At 44.7% G+C, this 24,186-nt stretch overlaps 1 protein-coding gene across 1 annotated transcript; it reads right to left on the bottom strand.

The window, feature by feature from the left end:
- Window positions 1-953: 953 nt before the first annotated feature.
- IRS4 (insulin receptor substrate 4) lies at window positions 954-23,761 on the bottom strand. The gene is made up of 2 exons (XM_009685475.2): window positions 20,284-23,761; window positions 954-3,391 (listed from the first exon to the last, which is right to left on the bottom strand). Exons 1-2 carry the CDS (start codon window positions 23,744-23,746, stop codon window positions 3,387-3,389), a joined length of 3,468 nt encoding a protein of 1,155 aa, XP_009683770.2. The 5' UTR covers window positions 23,747-23,761; the 3' UTR covers window positions 954-3,386.
- Between the last annotated feature and the right edge of the window lie 425 nt (window positions 23,762-24,186).

Raw genomic sequence — 24,186 nt, 5'->3', positions numbered from 1 at the left:
TGCTTGTATGGCTGTTTCTGCCATGTATGAGAAGCACTGTTTTCTTTTCCTTCCCAATACAGACTGCATGCTATAAAATGAGGCCCTGAGTAAGGGGGCCAGTTAGTTGGGAAAATCCTATTCTTACAGCAAATGAATTTACAGGGAGTTTAACAGAATGAGAATGAAATTAGGTATTTTTAAAGAAAAATGTAATCCAAGACATTTCAAAATAATCACCCACATTTATAGAGATTATATATGCTCATTTATGGATAAAAACATTTATATACAGAACTGTTGACATACCTTTCACATCAGTAAAATAAGAATCTGAAAAGGCACTACATTTTGTTGATATTGTCAGTTATGTTCAGTTGTTTTTAGAAGTGGGTGCATTACCTGAAATTGAGATAGCTAAATGTTTTTTTTAAAAAAAAAAAACATACCGAGACCATATTTAACACATCTCAAAACAAAATCATATTACAAAATCTGCGACAGCAAACCATGCTCGTTCCCTTTTACACTGAGCTCCAAAGGCATCACCCTATTTGACCTGCACTGCTAAAAATTCCAAGAATTTTTGTATACGAAACCTAAATATGCTATCATATAAGCAGAGTTATGAACAAACAATTGCCAAAATCTTCTGCGCTTAAGGCAGAAATGAAGTATCGTGCACTGATTTTTTCCATTCAGCAACTCAATTGTTTACCAGCATTGTGAACTACTACAGTGAAACCTTCTGGGTGTTTTGCTGTATATAACATTTCGCACAAAGTGGCGGAGAAAATTGGATAGGCTAGGAAACGTTGCCCTCTAATAAGCTAAAAGATTCTCCAAATCTTCAGGGAAGCAGGGTGGCAAAACCCCTTAAAAAGAAAAAAAGAAAAAAAAGAGCGCAGTAGCAGGAAATGCATTTTTGACACAAAAAACAAAGTTTGTTTAAAAATAAAACCCAGACACGGAGCTACATGAACACGTATTTACTGCAAGTAGCTCTATGGAAAGCCAAGTCAGATAAATATAAACACTATACAGAGCTTCAAGCCAGTCTCCCAGAACCGCAAACGCGATGTGTTTTACAAAGAAAACAATGTAACAATATTTACAATGGAAGACAAAGCCAGATCAATCAGCTCAACTTTAAAACAGATCTGTGAAGCAGAAATAGCAAATATAATGAACAGTTTCAACCATATGTTTTAGTTTGTACAGACAATAACTGTCCAATATCAAATTAAATTTACAGGACAAACATTGTTCCATCATTGGTATTTTTGTACTATACAGCAGCATAAACGGGTAGCTGGAAGGTAGTATATATAGTGATATGTTTTACATATTCTGAAAATGTTCTTCCAGCACAATACTGAATAAATTAGTTGCTGTAAACTAAGAGATTCAAAAAGATTGCATATTTATTATGCCGTACCTGTTAGTATCTGTACCACTATACTTGAGGTTACCCATTTACTTATTTATTCAGCATTTAATAAATCAGTGCTGTATATTGTACAATGGCAGCCTCAGGGATCTAATATGAAATAAGTCTGTAACACCAAAATTTTCTTCCAAACAACCTTTTCCTTTCACATTAAATGTTTAGAGCTATTTTCATCCAAATTTTGATTTCTTAAAAAAGATGTCAAGCTTTAAAAAAAAAAAAAAAAGAGGTGTCTACATATTGCATTATTAATTTACCAGACCAAACAAAAGCTATATGGCAAGACAGTATCATGGTCTATAAAAGTGGTCATATTTTTAATTAGTGTACGTTTAGCAGCAACAAGTAACTGTACCAACTTAAACTTTTCTTCCAAAATCAAAAACATGTCTGTGCTTTTAAACCCTGTAGCAAGTGTTTTTTTCCCCCGTCACTAAGACACTGCAAAAACATATTGGTACCAACTACGTTTCCAAAAAGGTCTTCATATTTTAGTGACATGTACATTTTAATACTACTCAAAAATAGATTTGGGTACACATTACCAAACATCAAAATTGACAGTGTCTAATTTGTTATACGCACTGTACTAGCCTTTTAAAGGTTGTATGTTAGAGGTGAGGCAGCCCTACGGGACAGTTGTACAATATACAATGAAGAGGATTACCAGCTGTGTGGTGCAGTACAGCATGAGGATTCGCGTACCACTTCTAAACCTTTTATCAATCGTCAGTGCCTTGTATTATACATCGCATGTACCAACAACTAGAGTCATGCTCTTAAAGTTCATAGCAGTGTTAAAAGCCTAAATTCATTTCAACCAAAAAAAAAAAAAATCAGTACAAGAGTGAAGCACTTAAGCCCTGATTTTTCTACAATTTATTTAAAAAGTATCAAATAGTCATTGTTCGCATTTCTTTAGGCAGGATAAGGACAACTGATGAGCCAACTTTTTACTTCTTCCCATTATGCCAGGAAGAAAAAAACCAAAAATAGCCCCAAATTAAAAATGGGGCTTTGGCTGAAAGTAAGATCAATTAGGGCGGTTTCTCTTTAAAAAGCCACAGCTGACAAGAATAATGCAGAAGTTACAGAAGTTGGATAAGGCTCTGCACTTCTCCATTTGAATGCACAAACAAAAACCTCATTTTACACAACTCATTTATAAACAAGTAACTTGAGGGTAAGAACAAAAACAATCTACAAGACAACCAGCCCATTAATCCTGCTTTGTACATACCAAAATTCTGAGCAGAAAATTCAGTTTAAGCTCCGACAGACATTTGATTTAAAATACTCTCATCTATGATCAAGAAATACCTCTTGTACCTTAAACACAAAACAAAAAGAAAAAAAAAGAAAAACGGCAGAAGAGGTCTCTCCTTCACAGACCAGTTCAGTCGCACGGGTTCTCCCCTCAAGCTACTGTGCACCTCTCCCTCCCTCCCTCCCTCCCTCCTTCCACCCAGCCACCTGGGGCGGGGGGGTGGGGGGAACCATCCTGAACTGCCAAAATATTTCTAAACAATATATGTTTTATGCTAATCACTTGTTAATGTACCAGAGAAGCAAAACCCATGTTAAACAGACAATCAGAAACCAGCTTTGACTTCTCAGAATATAAATAAAAAACAACTTAACGGGAGAGGCAGGAGGAAGAAAGGGGGCATACAGGAATCTCCTACTAGCGTTAACGCCGCCTCCCAAATAGATATGACAGGAAAGACCAAATTCCATCACCAAAGCACAGCTAGGAAAAAAATCTCAGTTCAAATTAATTCGACTGCAAAGAGCTGATGTCTGTGAGAAAATTAAAAGGATGTGTGGCTATGTCCGTGCTGGTGGAAATGAAAGTAGCCGGCTGGAGCTGAGCTTTGCTTCCAAAAGCACCACACAGTTTCTGGAGTTACCAGCAGAAAAGTCTTCTCTTCCAACAATGGTTTCCATGGTAATGCAGTCAGTCTAGAAAGAAAAAAAAAAAAAAAAGTCAGTGACATTTCAAATGCAAGTTATATTGGAAAATAAATGTTTTCTAGCGAAGAGAATACATGGAGCTCATCCATTGCCGAAGCGACAGCTTCGGGTACAGAACACAGCAGCTCTCCGGCGCAGGGAGGGGGCACCGCCGAACGACACCCTGCTCAAGACACCTGAGCCGTCTGCAGAAAAGCCAAGTCCAAAGCAACCGCCCAAGCAACTGCAGCGCCCCAGAGCCCGCGCCAGCTCGAAGCCCGAGGCGCGTAACCCCGGCCTGCAGCCGGCCCTGGACTGCTCCCCACCCGCGGGCCAGAGCCAACGCTCACAGCTACCTGGAGCCCGTTTCGCTGCCGTTAGGGCATTCAGAGCCCTCAGTACTCTCACCGCGCCGGGGTCACGCGCATGGGAGAGCCTCTGACTAAACAGGCAGCACGGGGTGAACGCAGAGCCGTGCTGCTCCCCAAGATATAACTAGGCTCGTGGCAAACGCTCTCAAACGCGGCAGGTACGGGGCTGCAGCACAAACACAGCCGGCTACTCTGGCTGCAAACAAGGAGCGGCGAGTCGCCGCAGCTGCCTGCCCTGCCCTCCCCTTTTCAGGAAAGAGCATAATTTAGTTATAATAAGAAACACCACAGAATTTAGAGTTTTAGTGAGGGGTTTTTTTTGTTGTTTTTTTTTTTTTTTAAAAGGAGCTAGACAACGCACTGTACGAAAAGCACGCAACTATGCTAGACAGTCATCTTTACTACGGTCAACAAAAAACGGTGGCTTCAAGCTGACTGAAAAAGGCAAAATACAAAGTGCTCAGTAAGCGTTCAAAGTGCTCAAAGGCGAACGCCAGCTCTCCGATTAAACGGGCCTAAGTGGGTTCTCCCCAAGGGGAGCGCGGCTAAACAGGTTCCCGACACGGAAAGCACTGACGCTGAAGGGGATCTGAACGCTTTCGGCAGTGGTGCGAGCGCACAAAGAACCCACAAACCCCTTTCCACTTCCAGCGCAACGGAAAGCGTTGGAAAGGAAGTCCCGACGGACTGCTCTCCTCCGCCGTTTTTCCGCCCCTCGCTTCGGGCGCAGCACTGCCGAGCTGTAGGCCTCCTTGCAGACCGCGCGGCCTTCTCCGTTTGCCGCTGACCTTCCCGAAGCACGCGGCCTGCAGCTACCGCGGCAGCGTCCTAGCCCTCCTGCCGCTCTAACAGCTCCCAATCCTTCCCGCTACCGCTAGCGACAGCGCTGGCAGAACCTTCTCTTTTTGTCCTCAAGGTGAGGGCTGAGGGCACCGTTTTCTGCCAATCAGCTGTTTTTGGTCACTCTCCAGCCAGATCTTTCTAGCTCCCCTGTAAGCTGTGACACGCGGGGATGTCTGCAGGCATCCCCTCTCCTGTCAGCACACGGACGGAGGAAGCCGCAAGGCTGCTATCGGCACCGAGACAACCGCTAGCAGAAGAGAATCAGTCTTCAGAAAACACCCCATACAGGCGTGTAGCCGACTGTTCCCTCTCTCACGCGTGCCACACGCGCGCTCTCGGGGCCGCTCAGTGAGACCCCCCTGCCGCCGAGGGGAGCCGCGGCACAGGACCGCGCCATCACCAGGCGGCAGAGCGCCGCGCGGGCCGCTGGAACGAGAAAGGGCGAGATTTTGAGCTTAGTCCCGGCTGTGCTGTTTTGCCTGGCCTAAAGAAAGAAGAATAGTCAGCTACCGCCGCCACAGGAACGCTCCGAAGCAAACGTGGCCCTCTGAAGAGCAAGAGTTAGGTACAGCAACGCAAACCTGTCTGTTTACTTCCATAACCGATCGCGAAGTACGCACTTTAGTTAAACACACACAAGCTCCACCCTTGCTCAAGTTAGCCGGACTGAAATCGGGACTTCTTTAAAAACGCCGTCCCTTCAGAAGGCAGCTGAGACGAGCCGCCAGCCAGCGGCGCTGCCCCGCGCCGGGGAGCCGCCAGCGCGCCGGGCGGCTCCAGGGGCCGACGAGGCCTTCAGGGCACGCTGCCCCGCTCTGCCCTTGTACAACCCCCCGCCAAGGCGCGGGGTGCCGAGTTCCACTTGTAAAACATATACCGCTCTCAAAACACAGCAACAATTCAAGGAAGACAGCCTACAGCACATACGTAACACGTATAAAGTCCTACACAGGACAGTTGGAAGTCACTGCAACTATCGGCTCAAAAAAAAAAAAGAAGTCTTGGTGTCACTTCACAGAAATCTTAAAATAAGATCGCTACAAAAACCTACTCCTTGTGAAACGCAGACGGTAACGCGGTTAGAAAGGGCTTTACGTTTACAGAAGTAAACGTATCTGCTTTGAAATAGTTTTCCTCTCGAGAAAAAGCTTCTTTTGCTGTAGGACCAAGGGATGGAAACCGGCGCCCCGCTTCGCAGTGAAGCGCAGGCACGCGAGCGCCACGTTAAAACAGCGCAGGCTCCTAGGCCAACCCCGCCTTCGGCAAAAATTAACACCCACCGACACCCCCGCCTTGCCTCCGACCTGTGAGCTCACATAAGAGGAACTCCAAAACCTGCCCCTGCTTTTGTCGAGCCCTTTTTCCTCCACGCCTAAGAGGCGCGCGCGGCACACCTGAAAGCTGCTCGACAAGTTATTCTAATCTCTTCAAGCATATCCCCAAAACACTTCGAACAGCAAGGGCCCGCCTGCTTCACCAGGGCAGTCCCACAGGACACGGCTCCGGATTTACCTCTGAAAACTTTCTGAAGACTTTCCATAAACTTATGCCCAATCAAATGTAAAGTGCTTGGAGGGGAAGAGCTTAACAGCAAGAACGCTGGTACCTGCTCACCCGGCCGCGTGGACTCTCGGGACAGAGCTGTTAGGCTTTCTCCTGAATTTCGCCAGCTCTTTCTAAAGCAAGTTCAAGAGGTAACTCCAGCCCAAATTGACACTGAGTTAACTTACAGGAAATCAGCTGAGCTTCACAACTACTTAGAAATTCCCTGGATTTCCTGCGTCAAATAAGGGAGCTTTACCCCACTGCAAAGGGAAGCTCGGGACCTCCCTCCATGCCCCCCTTCCCTAAACTCTAGGCCACAGAGCCTAGAGTGCATGTGTGTATATGTGCATGTGCATGCACATATACATATGCACCTATATAGAGACACATATTTATCTCTGTGTCAGATAGGAAGAAAAACAACCCTGGAAGGTACGTGGCTCCTGGCGCTGCCGGCATACACCCCGCACGCCGACCGATGCCGTGCGCCCCTCCAGGGCCGGCGGGCGGCTGGGCACAACAGCCGCCCAAGCGGGCGCCAACTGCCCCGTCAAGGGGACTACCAAGATCCGCTTTATTTAAGTAAAGGCACCTTTACACAGCAAGGTGGGAATACCTCAGGTGCACATTCACTTATTAGCCAGAGAGCTGTAAAACGGGCCTAGCGTAAATGAGAACGAGGCCAAAATCTGTTGCGCTGCCGATACCCTCAGCTAATTCCTGGTCTGCCACCTCTGCGGTACCCAACTTGGAGGACCTGCGCCACAGGCCTGGGTTTATTAGGGGGACTGCAAGCGTGCTCGTGCATTAAGCTCCTTGGCCATTCTTTCCCCCCCTCCCCTCACCTGAATTTCTTCCGTTTTTTTGACCAGCCAGTAAATGAAGTTAAAATAACGAAGACATGAAGTGCTTGGAAAAAAATAACACAGCTTTTGTGAAGTCAGATGGTCTTATTTCAGCTTTCATAACGCAGGGCTCATCAGCCAACAATATTTCTAGGTTAGCAGTGAGAACATGAGAATTGCTGATCAATGGTAAAAAACAGATTATTCCTATGTCATTACTGCATAATTCTATTTGACTCAACACTGATTTACTCATGGAGCAGTACAGGAGGCTGTCAAGGAAATGGATGAAATGGCTCTTGTGAAAGGAAAACAGATTACCACAAGGGACCGAGCTAGGAAGACAGGACCAACGCTCCCAAAGCAGCCCATCAGTTCCTTTGAGTTCTTAAAACATAAATGCCACTGAAAAAAAGTTAGTAGCCAGACCAAACACGACAAGGTTGAAAATAACTTCACTTGCAGAACCAATGTAAACATGTTGCTATTCCTAGGCTGTTAATGAGTTCTTCAAAAGAAAACCTGCTCAACCTACTTCCAAAATAGACCTACTTCCCCCCACCACCACCACCCCGTCAAAGAAACACACAACAGGAAGAAAGGTGAGCTGATCAACACGATAAAAAAAGCAAAGATTTGAACTCAGGAAGAGGAGGAAAAAAACCCACACCAAAACTGCCCATTCTAAAAATAGTATTGAAATACACAACTTGAAAAAGTTCATAGCACCTAACTGGGCTCTTCCTCCTGTCCAATACAAACTCTAGCTTTAAGAGCATCTACACAAAAACTTCATCCTTTATTCAAAGTTGAGCCCTATTGACTCAGAATAGGGGGGACAATATGAGTTCAATTTCCTATGAAGGTTTAACATGGAAAACAGAGTCCAGACAGCATTAGGCATCCAAAAACTTTCACAGATCACCTCTCAAAATACAAACCCAGTTTAGAAAAGTAAAACTATACTGTCATTACATAATTTAAATTCATCTTTTTTCTTTTTCTTAAAATAGGATCAGATTGAGAATACCAAGATTATAAAACTGAACACAGCTCTCAGAATCTTCCTAAGGGATAAACCATCAGAGAAAAGGGATAGAAAGGACAGAAGACAAACTAAGAAGGGCAAATATTTAAAATAGAATGACAGTAAGCCATTGCTCAGAAAAAAAGTTTAGTTTAAAATTAGGAAAAGCACTGAGAAAGAGCTGTGCAAATTTTTCAAGCAAAAATAATCTACAGTTTTATAAGAATTAGGGGCAGAGGATTAGATGAGTCTTAATCCTTAGATTGCAAACAGAGTACGCTCCATTTGAAAACATATCAGATGAGAATATACCCAATTTACACTCGATTTTCCTGTATCTGAATTGAGATACAACAGATAGAAAAATCAGGCTACTTTAAAACAAACAAAGAGGTTTTAAGAACACTGCAGACATCTCCCAATTCTCTTAAAGAAATCCATCCTAAACAGTATTCCCTCCAAAAGGAAAGGTTTTTACTGAAATAATTTTGCAACCTCTTCCTAAAAGGATAAATACTTTGCTTAGAGAAGATGTTAATTTAAGATAATTAAATGATTAAAATCTCCATATTAAAGACTAAGATACTTGAATGCCTTCTGGAAAACACCACCGAAGTTCCCCATTTCCTGAACTCCAACTGAGGGGGAAAATCAGAATTAACCCAACTTACGCAGATCAAAAGCAGCGGAACAGCCCTGGAGCTCCCCGAGCAGGTGGCCACGCGATGCTCCTCTCGTTCGGGAAAGCCCCAAATCCCAGCACCACCGCAGCAGATGACGTGCGTGTCCAAAAGCACCCGCTCAGGCCACTGGGGCAAGGCAGCGGGAGCGGAGTGTGCTACGATTCGGATCTTCCACGTGCCATACACACAAGGGGCGCGTTGCGAGGAGGAGGGGCCATTTACCCAAATATATTCCTCCCAAATTCATGGGAAAACGTTTGTGCCCAAACTTCCCAAACACACTCTTACTATCCTAAGCCACTTCCCTGTTTTTTCAAGTTCTTGTTCAAATGGCACAGATTTGGGAGTTGCTAAGCATAAGCGGTGTTATTTGCGAAAAGCGGAATTCCTTCCTAATTTGCACACTCAAACACCGCATCTACAAACACACACCAGATACACCGATACACGTTCACTTTGGTTATTGCATATGCAGTCATTGTACCTGGGTAACCCAATCAACAAGGCCCTGACCCAGAAAAATGCCCTTATTTGGGAAATATGCCAAAATACACGCCTACCTTTAAGTACATATTTCAAGTACTTTCTTAAATCAGCAACAAAGTAACAACGCTCAAATTAAGCTAATGATTATATACATATTTTGTAGCTATAATTTGACTGACCTCTCCACAAGCAGAAAAAGTAAAAACTCGTTTAGAAAACTGTTACACAATGCACTTTTCATTGGATAAACTATTTGTAGATTTGTGTAACTACACATCCCAGTATATTAGGCTGCTGCTTTTCTTCCTCAAGTTGTATGTACAAAAATGTGGAAGACTGAAAGTTACTCTTACAAGTAATCTTTATCCACAATTGTTCATTCAAGCACGGTTCACTATTCTTAACGCTTAACATTTGCGTGAGTTAATAAGCCTCTCCCATGCTTTACGATCATTTTTATTTACTTTGCAGAAATGCCTTATCTTGTGCAACAGCGGCTTCTTTTTCTGCTTTAATAAACAGTAGTGAAGTTTCTAGGAAGGCATTATGCATACTCCCCAATTTCATCGCCTCTACTGATACTATTCCTAGAATTAGGATACTCATGTGCAGTTTTGGCAGGGGCATAACAACAACTTAAATTGCACTGGACAGCTTGACAAGAGTTTTGTTTTGTTTTTTTTTTTAAACTAAACTTTTGCTCGAAGTATAGCAAGATGGTACTAAAAATTACCTTCTATCCAGCTGAAAAACCATAGCTTAGAAGTTCAAAGCTTCAGATTTTCATGTTACGGAAGTATGAAAGAAAATTCTACTTGTTCAAAAACAGTCTCCCCGGAAGCGTACAAAGATACTCTGACTTACCTCCTGAACTGTAGAAAACGTATAGGTGAATTTTAGCAGGAGAAATCATTCGAGTGGCTTAAGACACAGTGCCACCTGTTACAGTTCACCATCCAGCCAACTAGATGTTATCAATTGTTAGGAAAATAATAGGAAAAGACAGACACGTAGAATAATGGTAGTGAATACCACGTGCAGTTCCCGCATCCAGAAAGGACAAACAGCCGGACGAGTCTGAGAGATCGTCAAAGGCAAGGAGCAGCTGCCTCTGAGGGAGAGCCAGGTAATGAGGACTCTTCGGCCTCCAGAGAGGTACTAGGACATAACAGGATAACCAGGAAATTAACAAAATTATACTGCATGTCAGTGCTCTGTGTGGCAAGGAAGTGGCTAACAGTATACAAGCTAAACATATGGCAGAGAAGAGCATGATATCCACAAAACAATCGTAAAAAAAAACAGATAGGGGTTCGTTATCTCCTCCAATGCAAAAACTAGGGGCTATCAAAGAAAGCTAGTAGGGAGCTGGGTTCAAAACAGCAGAAAGGTCTTCATGCAACGCGCACAGGATCTGACCAAAGGCTGCTGTGGATACAAAAAGTTTACATGGGTTCAAAGAGAGACTGGAAAAGTACTTGGAAGTAATATCCATACAGGATTATCAAACAGACAGACCACATCAGGCTCAGGAAATCCCCCAAGCTGAAAAAAAATCAGAGGCTGGGAGTATGCTTGTGGGGAAGCGCCATATAAGCTTGCCCTGTTCTTCCTCCCTCTTGAGTGGTGTCTGCTTACAGTCCCTGCTGAAGAGGACAGGAGGCTAGCTAGGTCCTTGCACTGAACAAGCAAAACCATTCTGATGAACACAATAAAGAAATAAAGGAAAGTGTCACTCATAACTACGGAAACAGCTCCCTACCGTTTACATTACCTTTCTTGACGTTTCCTTTCTACAGGAAGTTTCACATGTTGTAATTCTTCTCTTCCCGACCCCTTTAGCCGCTGACATTCGAAAGCGTTCAGCAGTTGCTCTTTCACCTCTGACACTGTGCAAGACCGTCACTGGCAGAAACTTGCTCCGTGGCCACATCCCCCAGTAATCACAACCTCAGCACAGGCTGGCTTCGCACCCCCGCCACAGCCTGGCCTCCGCAGCCAGGCCTTTTGTGCAGGCACGCGTGGACAAAACCTCTCTACCATCAGCCCCTACCCACTACCGCACAGAGTGGTGGCACGCATCAGTTTTTTAATGATCATGTTATTGAGTCTGTGTTAACAATAGGATACCCAAAGCCCTGGCTTATGCAGGGGATGAAGAAGAATGGTTCAGATCGTATGCATGAAGCGAGGTCTTCTCAAATCACAGCACCCGCACAAGAGCCAAGGAGAGGGCCTTCAGTTTGCAGAGGCAGCTCGGGAACACACAAAGCGGACAGAGTTAAACCGTGTTGATAAGCAGATAAGCTTTAATCAACTGAGTGCAACTCCTGTTCAACGTTTACCCCATGGAACATGTCAGCATTAATATTTTGACCATTTCTAATACTCTCAGCCTCAACAGAGGCGTGTGAACGGAGCCCCACTGCTGCCCCCTTTTCCAGATGTAGTCCCCAACCACTGCAGCGTCTATTCCCCCCGATCTGCCTACACAAATGAAATAAAAACATAGCTTTGAGAGGTGTAACTTATGCTCTAACTTCCACAGGCTACTCTCAAACAGCTGAAAGTACCACAGGAGAGACAAGTGGGCACCACTCTAGCCCTCCTTGTTTAAAGATGGACTCCAAAAGCTCTAAAACAGTGGTTATAGATCCTCAAGGTGAATATATCCTCCCCAACGCACACTACTGCCTCCTCTTACTGAATCACCTCCGTCCCTACCGTTAGAGGACTGCCTGAATCCCAGCACTGCAGCTACAAAGCTCCTGCAGAAACCAAAAGGAAACAGTAATGCTCTAAGGCAGCTCCATCATCCTAATTGCTGCAGGAGCAAAGTCTCCTGAAGAACTGAGGACACGGTTCCACATCACGTTAACCCCATAGTGCCACCAAATACACTGATCCTGTGCTCCTTCTTCATCCTCAGTTACACATCCCTGCACCCTTCCTTGCTTCAAATTTAACAGTCGCATGGCTGCAGAAACTAACCTACATACACAAAGAAAAGCTGCTCGTTCCCCATCTAGAAGGGAGAAGTAAATGTTGGGATGTGCTACTGTTTCACAGAGATCGAGGTTGGCCCACATTCCTCTTGCCAAGATTAACATCCCAGCCAGTGTTCTGACATTTACCTGATCCTCTTCAAGTCATTCAAACCATTATAACCTCTGTATTTATAGCTCACTACCTTCCATCATTCCCTGCCATGCATCTACCCTTCCAAATGCCTCTACCAGCTTCCTCTCTTGCATCTCTTCTTGGTCAGCCTTTGCTCTTTCTGCAAGGCTGACTCTCAGCTTGACTCTGCCAGCAGCGGCAACCTTGATCTTTATCTTTCTCTCCACCCCCGCACACTAAGTTTCATCTATCTCAAGTTTCCTCCTGTAAATTGCAAATGTCTTAGTCCCCATCCTCAAGAGCTTACATTTGTGGCATGGCATGCTAGATTACCATCCTGCCTACTTTTTTAGGTTCTGCTCCTCGTAAGAGTAGAAATCATCTCTTGAGAGCTACAAATTTTCATTAACAGAGCTACAAATTTTCATTAACAGAGTCAGATGGCGTAATATTGTCTAATGATCTCAAGACCAAATCTGTTCAGTTTTTCAACTCATTTCTAACTGCAACCCTGTTCACCACAGTCTGCAACTAAAAAAAAAAAATTTTTTAAACAGAGTTAAATGTAGTTTCCATATAGCTCCAGAAGCCTCACACAAAAAAGAAAAACGGTGGAAATTTGAAGTCGACAACAGATTGTTGAGCGCTATTACTGAAAACCCAAGAGGATTACAAAGCTCTCTAACAAGCAAACCTAAAACACAAAAAATTCCATAGAGCAAAAGATGTCTGCTCAGCCACCTAACCAGTGTGATTTTAGATTCATCTATCTGTAAACAAGAGGGAGATGTGACAGAGAAGTTAGAGCACGCTCCTTCCTCTGTACTGACAGAAGCTTTACCTGCATTCAGCTTGTGCTGAAGAATGCCCTTGCTCAACCCAACGGCAAATAGTCCTTGGCTACTTACACCGGGAAGCCAAAGGTGCTCAGATTTGAACGGAGGCCCTTGCGTACCAATCGGTCGCTTACCTTGCCCACGTTAGCTTGATTGTCAATAAGGGGCCATAAAATTACAGAAACCCCAATACTTATCAATAGCTTAAACAGGGTTTTCATTCTAAAAAAATATCATATGGCTCACCCTAATATTTTTTTCTTTGTCTAGTATACGATAGGTTCTCATTTGTTTAATGAGCTACCTGCTTCACTGCCATTAAGAACTTGCCAAACCATGGGTGTCTTAAGAGTCCTGTACGAAAGGAAGCCTCAGTTCCTAAAACAGTTCAGGTTCCGACTCTCCAGCGTTACAGAAGTTATACTGCAGACTCAGCTGCTCAGCAAGAGCTATAAACAATAAAGCAAGCTGGCTTGGCGTAAGGATGGGAGTGGAATCCCACTATTCCCTGTGAAAGGTGGATATCATTCATTAGAAACTTCGTAAATTTAGAAGCAGATTTAACCAGTTTCTTGCACACATTTTGGTACTATTTCCCATGATTTCCAAAAGTAGAAAAAAGGTTGATATCCTCAGTCATTCCACAAAACCCCTTCTGTTGAAAGGGAAATCTCTCGCCAAAGAGTTAACATTATTTATGTTAACCCTTCATAACCCTTCAGGTTATTTATGTTAACCCATATTTATGTTATGCCCTTCATTTTCTAGCAAAAAGGAAAAACTATTCTTACCTATTTAATGCCCTAAATAATAATTCAAGTTGCTAGTTATATAGGTTTATAATACATATGTAAACAATACAATGAACACAAGTACCATTCATCTGTTAGTACTGATTAAAAAGTCCCGAATGTGCTTAAATCGTATATTGGATTGTATCTTTTAGTCAAGTCTATTAATTTTAGTATAAACCATCTCTTTCAAAAACTCTTTCTCCCAGAAGATAAAAAAGATAACGCCTCACAGTCTTAACTCGCAAATCACTGGCACAGGATGCACATATACATACACACACACACACACACGCAATCTGAATTATAAACATCTAAACATATAGCAAAATTACCAGAAAAATAAGGTTCTCAAGTAAGCAACATCTGTCCCTTAAGATACAGGTTCATGATTTAACCGGGTCAGAAAAATTCTTGCCAACAGCCTATTATGCTGCTGCTCTTGGGGTAATGCTACACCTGAAGCAAAACCTTCACAAATCCAAACACTCATAATGACTCAAGATCATTCAGATAAGACACTAGTACGATGTCAGCAACACCTCCGAAATGCCTTTGATGAGTCAGGCTAATTTACTTTCGTCTTCCCACTGCCCTCAAGTATGTCACAAACTCCTGCTGAACAAAGTTCTCCACTAAATCGTAACCAGCTCTAAGCTTAGGGACCTTCAGATATAGGGCCAGAATAAAACTTGCTATTTTCTGCTCTTGATCTGTGAGGCAGGGCTTTAAGTACTTAGAAATAGTACAGTAAAGTTCTGCTTTAACCTGGAAGCGTAACTTATCATTGCATAGTTGATAACATGCAAAAAAGAAAAAGGCAAACAATTCACAGGGGGGGCCATAGGGCAGCTCTCCAGCCAGGTCATTATGGACCAGTTTAAGGATGAGTCATTGAAAAAAAAAAGTTAATTTTCAGGACTGTAGGACAAAACAGCAATAAAAAAGCATCTCTCCCCCAGCTCCAGAAAGCTTTACTCTCCCGCCTGCCTTTCAGTTCAATCGCTCCATTTTCCTTTGGATTGAAGGGTGCCACATCTGATCCAAACAGTATTTGAAACAAAATTGTGGAGTTTTTTTTTCCCTTGGTTTGGATCAGGGCGGAGGGGGGGGAAAACAGGGGGGACTTTCTAGTGGAATCAGCAGACTGGACGCCTTTCAGCCTGTCTGGGAGCCCCGCAGCTCCACAAACAGAGCACACAAACACACACACCAGGTTACAACACAGTACTATAAACTCTCCCTGGTACCATCCAAAACCTCAAGCTATAAACCCTCCCCCCCCACCAGCAATCGACATGAAGGAAACTTCTTAAAGATCCTTTCATAAAAAAAAATGAGTATATGCGAGCGAGGGGGGAAAAAAAAAAAAAAAAAAGAGTACCTCCTGCTAACATGCCACTGAACATACAAAAAGCCAAAGAAATATCTAGTGACAAACCATCCCAGTAACGCCGGGCTGCGACACAGTCTCGGAAAGGCCTGAAGCAGCTTTTTGCACACCTTCTGCAGCTCCCACCTGCCACCCCCCGCAGCAAGGGGAACAGGGGCCCTCACACGTACCGGGGTGGGGGAAGAAAGCCAAATCTTACAGGCAAAACAAAAAGGGGAATAATGCATTTAAGATTTCCCTCAAAGACTAAAAAAAGCAGTTTCAGTCAGTACTGGATTACTCCCATAACCTCCTGCGTCCTGCAGCGGTGCCTTAATGTACAAGACAACTACGCTCAAGAGCAAAAACTTAAGGTTTCCAGAAAAGACACATATGACCATTAGCTGCAACTAGGGATTTAAAACCTGAAGATGACGATTTCCAAAAGTATTTTAACACTCACTACAAATAAGCAGTCTCTCTTAATGCCAGAGGAGCATTCTTATTTCAGATTTTCTCACCAAGGTACAAGTAAAACATAACTGATTTTTGGTCAAGTATGTCATAATTAATTCACTCCCACGCTACAAGACAAAAATCTGTTCTGCCTTCAGTAGCTCACATACTACTTGAGAAAGCGATCCTGTGTATTTTTAAGCACAGCAGTAAGTCACTCAAGACTGTTAAAATGGCATCTGTTACAGTAGAACTTTTTTTTATTTCCCCCAAGAATTATTATCCCTACATTACTTCAAAGATTAGGGCACATGTCAGTGTTCAGATACATTTCTGTTGGGTACTTCAAGCTATTTTTAAATGGGCCTGTGCCTTAAGTAGTCCGCCGATACAAAAGAGCCTCAGTGTGAAGCAAACTCTTAAAAACCACTAGTCTGAAATCCAAAAGGGGCAGTTATTTGTCTGGTATCTAGTAAACTGTAATTTACTATATTAGTAATAGCTAAAGCTTCCAGCTTCCGAGTTTCTCAAAATGTGTATTGTTCATTCCATTTTTCCTGATTTTGCATTTGAAACATGCAAGTTACCACGGAGAACCTAGACAACTTAGTATAAAAGTTTTACTTTAAAGCCGTGCTTGTTTTTCTCCCTCTCAACTCCCCCAAAGTATACGCAACAATCTTGTATAGTCTAACACAGGAAGAGATTAAAAAGTTGAGGATCATTTAAATTATAATCCCACACTTTGGAGAACTTCTGAAACAATCTCTTAACTGCTTATTAGAATATCAGGCAGAGATAAGATTAAAGAGCGGGTGTTAAATAGGTGGGCTGTTAGTAAGCCACACATTACGTTTACTCTGAACAGTCTGTTTTTGTTTTCGGAGGCCATGGTATCTTCGTAGGTTTAATATTTCTAATTAAGTCTGAAGAAACATACTAGTATTATACAGGACCCATTATGCAGTTTATTACCGCCCCGCTCTCATTATCCTCCTCAGTTTCTACAAGGTCCAATAACAAGGTATACATTAGCTAAGCCTTGTTTGAAGTAGCTTTAGTGTTCTGTACTCCTAGCACAAAATTTCATGACTCAGATTCATGTAATCAAAACTGCAAACCGCTCGCTTCAATATTGTGTAACAATTTCATGATGAAACTGTTTTGCTAATGACCTCCTTAAACTTTAAGCATTAAAAATCAAAACCTTATCCTCATTTTATCAGCACTATTTTCCATATAAAACCTCAGCTCAATTTACTTAAAATCTAAAACAAAAGTTCAAGGACAAGGCAGATCTATTCCCCACTTGGAGTTAGCACCCTCCCCCTCCTGCAACCATTTCATGAATGGAGAAGGGGGAGGGAATTAAAAAAAAAAAAAAGAGAAGTTTGATTCACATCAGTGAACCTGAACCAGAAGTAGTTTGGGACTCGCAACGAGGGAGCACCGACGCATTGGAAATCCTTCTCCCATCATATCACTCTCAGCAGTTAAGAGAACGCAGCTGAGTCACAGCACACAATATCCCATTTAAACAAACAAAAACAAAACAAAAAGGCAAATAATGAGAAGTTGGGAAATGTTTTCCTTCATGTAAAACTGTACTTCAGGGAGAAGAGATTAAAGTTCCCTACCAGATAGAATTTAGCAAGTGAGCCATAGCTCCATTTCTGGAAGTCATGGCTAAATGTATCTGCTAAATCCTCTCCTTAAAAACGGATTCAAAATATAGAAATATTTTTCGGGCAAAGAGACTGGAGTGGGATGCAAAGGGGAAGAAAACACAGTATTTAGTTCTGCTAAACGTCTCCAAAAGTATTAAAAATATCAGTTACACATAGGTCCGCTACTCTTAAACCTCTCACCTCCTGAAGAGGTGTAAACACTTATTGTCATGATTCTGAATAGAATTTAGAAGTTTGTTCTGGTTCATATATTCTTTTTAAATATTAAAATAAAAAGCTTCACTGTAGCGGAATGATCAGCTGTTTAAAGAATACAGGCTTCTAAAATTATGCTTGCTATGGCTCAGAGAGACTATTTGGTGTATGAATGAAAACGAGCATCTTTCTTCGCAATAGCTTAAAATTGTTGATTATAAAGCTTTTTATAGAGAGAGGTACAGATGTACATCAGCAATTTACCACATACTTAAATTGGGTGAACTACTGCTAGCCTGGACTGCTCTGAAATCTCTTCACCCCCATGAGAGACACCTACAAGTGAACAACATCTACACCCCACCAGCCCTCCTACTACACACCATAAATACTTGAGGCTGTCGTTGCAGAAAATTGTTAGGCCTTGTTTTGAAGCAGGATTTTTGTTTCCCTCCCCCCTTTTTCAGACTAGAGAAAAACCACCAACTTAAGCTCTTACTATTCTTGTGCTGAATTTCCTGCCAGTTTCCATGCTCTTATGCAGTTTCCTTCACTTTATTTCCATATATTTTTTCATTTCTAGAAAACTTAATTCACAGCAAAAACACTAGCAGCAAGTCTCTTTCCTGCCTGTAACTTCCAATATACAGGGAAAAATAAAAACAGCACAGGCTGTGGGTATTAGCTGTAACAGTAAGGAGCACAGTATCTCTTAGAAACACTGAATGTAAAATTTATAGTACAGCCAAAATGAAGTCATCTTACAAAATGGAGAAAAAAGAAAGAAGTTACACTTCACAACACAGATTTTAGAGATATGAGCGGAATAAGATCGAGTAGAAATCCTGCTTTTTTTTTTTTTTTTTTTTTTTTTTAAACCAAACTGACTATGGCAACCAATGTGCCTTTGACTTAGCAGCAGGCAAATCTTTGAAGTGCTGAAAGACTAACTTTGGAAGAAAGCGCTTCTTGGACTGGCAACTTTCAACGTCTTCTAAATTTGATTCCAACCAACAAAACAAAGTAAGGAAAAAGCCACGGAGGCAAACCACACATTTCTGAGCAGCCCCAAGCAGTGCTGCCAGACTTCGAATGGCATGCTAGCCGAGTCAGGCTTACACCTTCCACTATTAAAGGCCACAACACAATTTTAAGCTCTTACAATACCATCTGCCTTTAGACACTTAGTTTTAAGGGGAAACTGGAAAAAGCCTACTCTTATATTTTTAATTGTAAACAGTGAAAAAGCCAGTGTTGGTCTGCCCCTTTACTGCTTTCCCTATTGACAGAGAAGTGGACAAATATCAATGTCCAACAGCAATTAAATATTTCCTCTTACTGGTAATCAATTATTGACTACATATATACTTGCAAAGAGAGGAAAACACTGTTTCCAACACTCAGCTTTCTGTCTGGCTATGTGAATTACTGTGAAAAAGCTGAGTGGGTCACTAATACCAAAATATGGATTACGCTTCCAAAGAGACTGTTACAGTGCAGTACAGCCCTTACATAAAACACTGCTGTTTAGTCAGTGGATGTGGATCATACCACCAACAGCTAATTACTATTTTTTTGTGCCACCATAACAGCAAAGAGCTTATTGTACGAACAGTAGCGTCCCTTCTCTTTCCCATAGTCTTCCTCTCCACCCTCAACAGCCTTATTTTTTATGCATACCTCTGAAATTTTGTTGCCTTAAGTTTGGTCAGACTTCACCGAGCACTGGAAAACTAACAGTCTACGCTCCCAAGCTTCTGACCTAGCAAACATCCCTCAGAGCCTGCTCTTCCTCCTGTTACAGGCTACCCTCACTGGCTGCTGCAAAGGTAGACAGCTGCGTACAGCCGGAGAAGGGCGATGGACCGGCCTCGCCGTCGCGTGCGACTAGAAGGCCGCAATCTTGGAGGGTTTTGGCTGCAGAAGCTCCTCGTTGTCCTGCCCAGCCACCCAGAGATGGCTTCTCAGCAGGATATGAGGATACTCTGGAGACCAGAGATCAGAAGGAGCATACCAGACCTTCGGGGGGAAAAAATTAAGAGTTCTGTTCATCTAAGGTTCAATCAAATAAACGTAGGCAGATTTACACACTTAAAAAAAAAAAAAAAAAAGCATTCCACCTACATTTATTGAAATAAACAGATCTAAAAATCCCCCCAAATCCAAAATTTGACTCCTAAACCCAGTTTAGCAATTCTCAGCTTACCCTATCAATGAAACAAACTTCAAAAAGCTCAAGTTCAAGAAAGAGAAAGTAAAGACTCATCTAGTTACAAGGAGGGAAGAAGAGGAAAACAAAGGGAAAAGAGAGGGTTACCATAACCTCAGAACAAGATTCCAGCATATAAGATATGATTAATGCTCACACTAGCAAAATTATTTTATAAAAATCTAGGCAGAAGACAGCTTGATAACCCTTATAACTGCCTAGCAGAGGAGTTGCATAAACCTATGCCCTTTAGGCCAAGGACCATTCCTCTGCATTTGTAGCGTACTGTGCTACTACTAGACAAGCTGTACTAGAATAATACAGAAGATTACAGAAACGTTTACCCCGTTTTGAAGACATTTTGATATCAAGTAGAGGATCTAATTCCTATAGTTAAATAGGCATGAAAGGAAACTGTTTCTGAAGTTACAAACCTTTTCTTGCAGCGTTACACTTCAGACCGTCGGACCTGGTGAAATCTATGCTTACGTAAGCTCCACTGTCCAAACTTGAAGTACCATTTTGGAGATGGCAAGTTGGTGTAGCAGTACTTGCCTCACAGCTTATAGGATCATCACGTAAATTCAGAGCTATGTAGTTTAAGCCATTCTGAAATCCAGTTGAGGTATCCCTGGACATTTTGCTTTCCTGACCATCAGAAATGTTTTCATCCGGTTTTAACCAAACGTTGTCAAATGAGGCAGAGCTGTGTCTTTTGCTACTATCAGTAAAGAAAGAGGAGGAAGTAGTCACAGTCCCAGCAGAAGAGAACGTTTCAGAACTGTGTCTCCTTCTGCCTTGAGGATCGGCTCGAATCACTTTCGGTCCCATAGGCGGATCAGAGCTAGGAACAGAGAAGTTACTGCTACCAGCGTACCGATCAACGATGCACAGTCTATTAACTATGGAAGAAGGACTGTCAATCTTTACACCGTTGTCAGATTCAGAGGCAAACGGCCGAGGTGGTGTGTTCGCCATGTTGAACGTCATCTCCGTGTAATCATCAGTCCTGTTACTCGCAGCGCTAACACAAGCGGTACCAAAGGAAAGTCTAGCGTAGTCAGGATTCACTTGGTTTCTAGGAATAGCGGAACTTGCATAAATTGTGATATCTGTTAAAGAGTTGGACAGTTCCTTTGCTACTTTGGGTGACTGTACATCCAAATCAACGCTCATATAATCAGAAAGTGGGGACTGTCTGTGGTCACTACTTGAGCCTAGAGATGATGGTGATCCTTCTGCAGATAAGGAATATGGTGTATTACTTGCCTTTTCATTAAAATCAATATTGATATATTCACCAGGACTAGCTGGCTCAGGTGGAATCGTACGATCATACATTCTTGGGATAGTATTACTTCCTCTCGTACCCAGGGGGAGTCTTGTAGGCCTAGTAGCCCTGTTCTGAGCAACTCCTTCATCTGAACCTTTCACAACTGGTGATTTAGAGATGCCATTAGCCAGAGCTTCATTGTTGACTCCTTTTATGTTTTCTGGTCCACCATATAAAAGTTTTCCAGGTGAAGACATTGGAACATATTCACTATGGTCACCATTCTGTCCTGATAACGCCTTAAAGCTTCGAGGCAAAGAAAAGTATGAACTGAAACCTTTGGAAACAGAAGTGGTATGAATATAGTTTGAATCACCAGGGTGCTTTGGAGCCGAATTACCAGGCGACATATCCATATACTCGTTGTTTATAATCTTCTCGTTACTTCCTTTAGATATAAATCCAGTTAAAGGACTTCGGACAGGTGAAGAGCTAGCCTTCGGAAACATCATCATATATCCTCTGGAGTCCACCTGAGATGGTGACCACGAATTGTTAATCTGTTTTGGAACAGACACACTTTTAGCAGTCATTGGCAAATAATCAGTGTTGCTCGATAGAGAAGATGCAACTCCAGGCATCATTGGCATATACCCATCATCCCTGGCTTTACTCCTGCTTTGGTTACACACAGAATCAAGGTTAGCGTCACTGTAGTCAGATTCATGGTTATCTCTCAATTTTGGTGATTCAGAATAAAGTAATCGTCCGTGATTTCCTGCAGAATCCTCATCTAGTGAAGCAGCAGTCTGTGTTGTTTTCTGCTGTACTGCTACAGAAGTTGGTTTAGTTAGAGAATAAGTTCTTTTCCTGAAGCACTTTTCAGCCTCCATATAATCATCTCTTGAACTATCGTCTGCTTGCTGCTTACTCATGGACATGTACTCACTCAAACAGTTCTCTTCTCTGATAGGCGGTGTGTTTCCCAGGGAATCCGGTGTATTACTCCTGACCCGAAAGTACCTGAAATCTCCAGGGCTAGAGCCATATTCATCCGAAGAAATAAATCCCCCATCACTCGGGGAGCCACAAACAGATGAGCTAGAAGGCCTGGTCAACACATCCGAAGCAGAGCCATGGCCGCTACTGGAAGAAACACTGATGGGACTTGTAGTAGAGGGAAAATGCGACACTGGCAGCGAAGCAGACCTGGTGTGATAAGAAGAACTGAAGGCTGCTCTAACGTACCTTCCGCCCCCTTCTTGCCGGCCCAGATTCATCCTTGCAGTATTCAGATGGATCAGACTCCCAGTCACTGACCTAAAAGGTCTGGTCATCGTGCCTTCTCCTTCGCTGGATGTTCTGAAGCGATAGGCGTTGCTGCTTTTGGTGGTAGGCGGAGTCCCTCCGGTAACGCTCTCAGTTCTAGATCTTCTCTGCAAGCCTGTCTGGCTGGGGGGCAGGTTGCCCAAGTGCCTCCTAGTGGTGATGAAAGAGATAGGATTGGTACCACTACCACCACCAGAAGACTGGCTCTTGCTTCGGGGCCTGAACTCTGCAAAGGCCTTTAGCGCTTTCATGGTCTCCAGAAAAGTCTCGTGCATGTTCTGGGCGACCACCGAATCATCCACTTGCATCCAGAGCTCTCCAGGTCCAATGGAGGCAGATCTGCCCACTTCAATGAAAAAGAAATTCTCCGAGTGCCCACAGCGGCGGATATTCATCAGCTGCAAGTGGACTGAGGGCACCTCCGAGTTCAGCTTGACGAGGTGGATGGCCTTGCTGGAGAGGCACAACCTGTACACCCCGGTAAGGTTCTTCGTCTGCCCCAGTCCTTTGGGCTTCACGTTGACCTGCCACACCTCCTTGAAGACAGTGCCGGGTCTCAGCGCGGCGCCGTAGTGCTCATCATCTTCATCCGCCTGCTGATCCGCGTGGTCCTCCTGCTCCAGGAAGCCCCTCTTGCTCTGGCTCATGAGCTCGCTGATGGCTTGGTACCAGGCCTCCTGCTCGGCCTCGTTCTCGGCCAGCATGGCGAAGTACTCGTCCTTGGTGTACAGGGCGATGATGTGCTTGTGCTTGGCGTCGGCCCGCCGGCTGACGGTGAAGCACTGGTAGAGGGGGATGACGCGCTTGGGCGGGGGGCAGCAGAGCGAGGCGGCCCCGCCGGCCCCCGCCGCCCGCAGGCTGCTCTTGAACTTCTTCTCGCTGTCGTAGTACTCGAGGCGGGCGGGGGCCAGGTGACTCTCGGCCCGCAGCACGAAGTAGCGCTTGTGGCCGTGCTTCTGCTTCCGCAGGTAGCCGCACTTGCGCACGTCGTCGCGGGCGGCGGCGGGGGGCGGCTGGCGGGCGGTGGCGGCGGCGCGGGCGGCCTCCGGGGCCGGGCACAGCGAGGCGCTGGGCGAGCGGCGCAGCAGCAGCAGCAGGTGGTGGGGCTGCGGCGACGGGCAGCGGCCGCCCTCGCCCGCCGCCGGCTCCCCCTCGCCCGCCGCCGGCACGCCGGGCTCCTGCTGGGGCACGGCTCCGCCTCCCGGGTGGCGGGCGCCCGGCTCCTCCTCGCCGCCCCCGGCCGCCGCCGCCGCCGCGCCGCCGCCGCCGCCCGGGCCATTCATCGCACTCGCCATCTTAGGGGCCAGGCGGGGTCCGGAGCGCCGCGGAGGGGACGGCGCGGGCAGCGCGAATCCGCCCTCACCGGGGAAGCGCCCGCCGCGCCGGGCTGCGCATGGGGAGCCGGGCGGCGCCGAGGGGCCCGGCGGAGCCTGCCCGCCCGCCCGGGGTGCGGTGCGGGGTGCGCGGTGGTGCGGGGTGCGGCGCCCCCGCCGCCCCCGTCCGCGCCCTCCCGCCCGCCGGCCGCGCCGCGCCGCGTCCGGCTACTCGCACTCACACAGGCAGCCTCGGCGGCACCACGGCGAAAACATCACGTGACCCCCCGGAGGGCGGGGGCGCGCGCCGGGAGGGAGGCGGGGGCGGGGCCCGGGCCGGCGGCGGGCGGGGCCCCCGGCGAAAGAGGGGAGCCGGCTCCGCCGCTTTGCCGGAGTGGCAGGGCGCGAGCGAATAGAAAGCG

This window comes from Struthio camelus, chromosome 11 (genome assembly GCF_040807025.1).
Source record: "Struthio camelus isolate bStrCam1 chromosome 11, bStrCam1.hap1, whole genome shotgun sequence".
NCBI classification, from domain to species: Eukaryota; Metazoa; Chordata; class Aves; order Struthioniformes; family Struthionidae; genus Struthio; species Struthio camelus.
The sequence above is the reverse complement of the archived record's forward strand: the minus strand, read 5'-3'. Positions and strand labels throughout refer to the sequence as shown.

Coding starts and splice junctions, on each gene's coding strand:
- IRS4 (XM_009685475.2), bottom strand. CDS start 23,746: ATGGCGAGTGCGATGAATGGCCCGGGCGGCGGCGGCGGCGCGGCGGCG.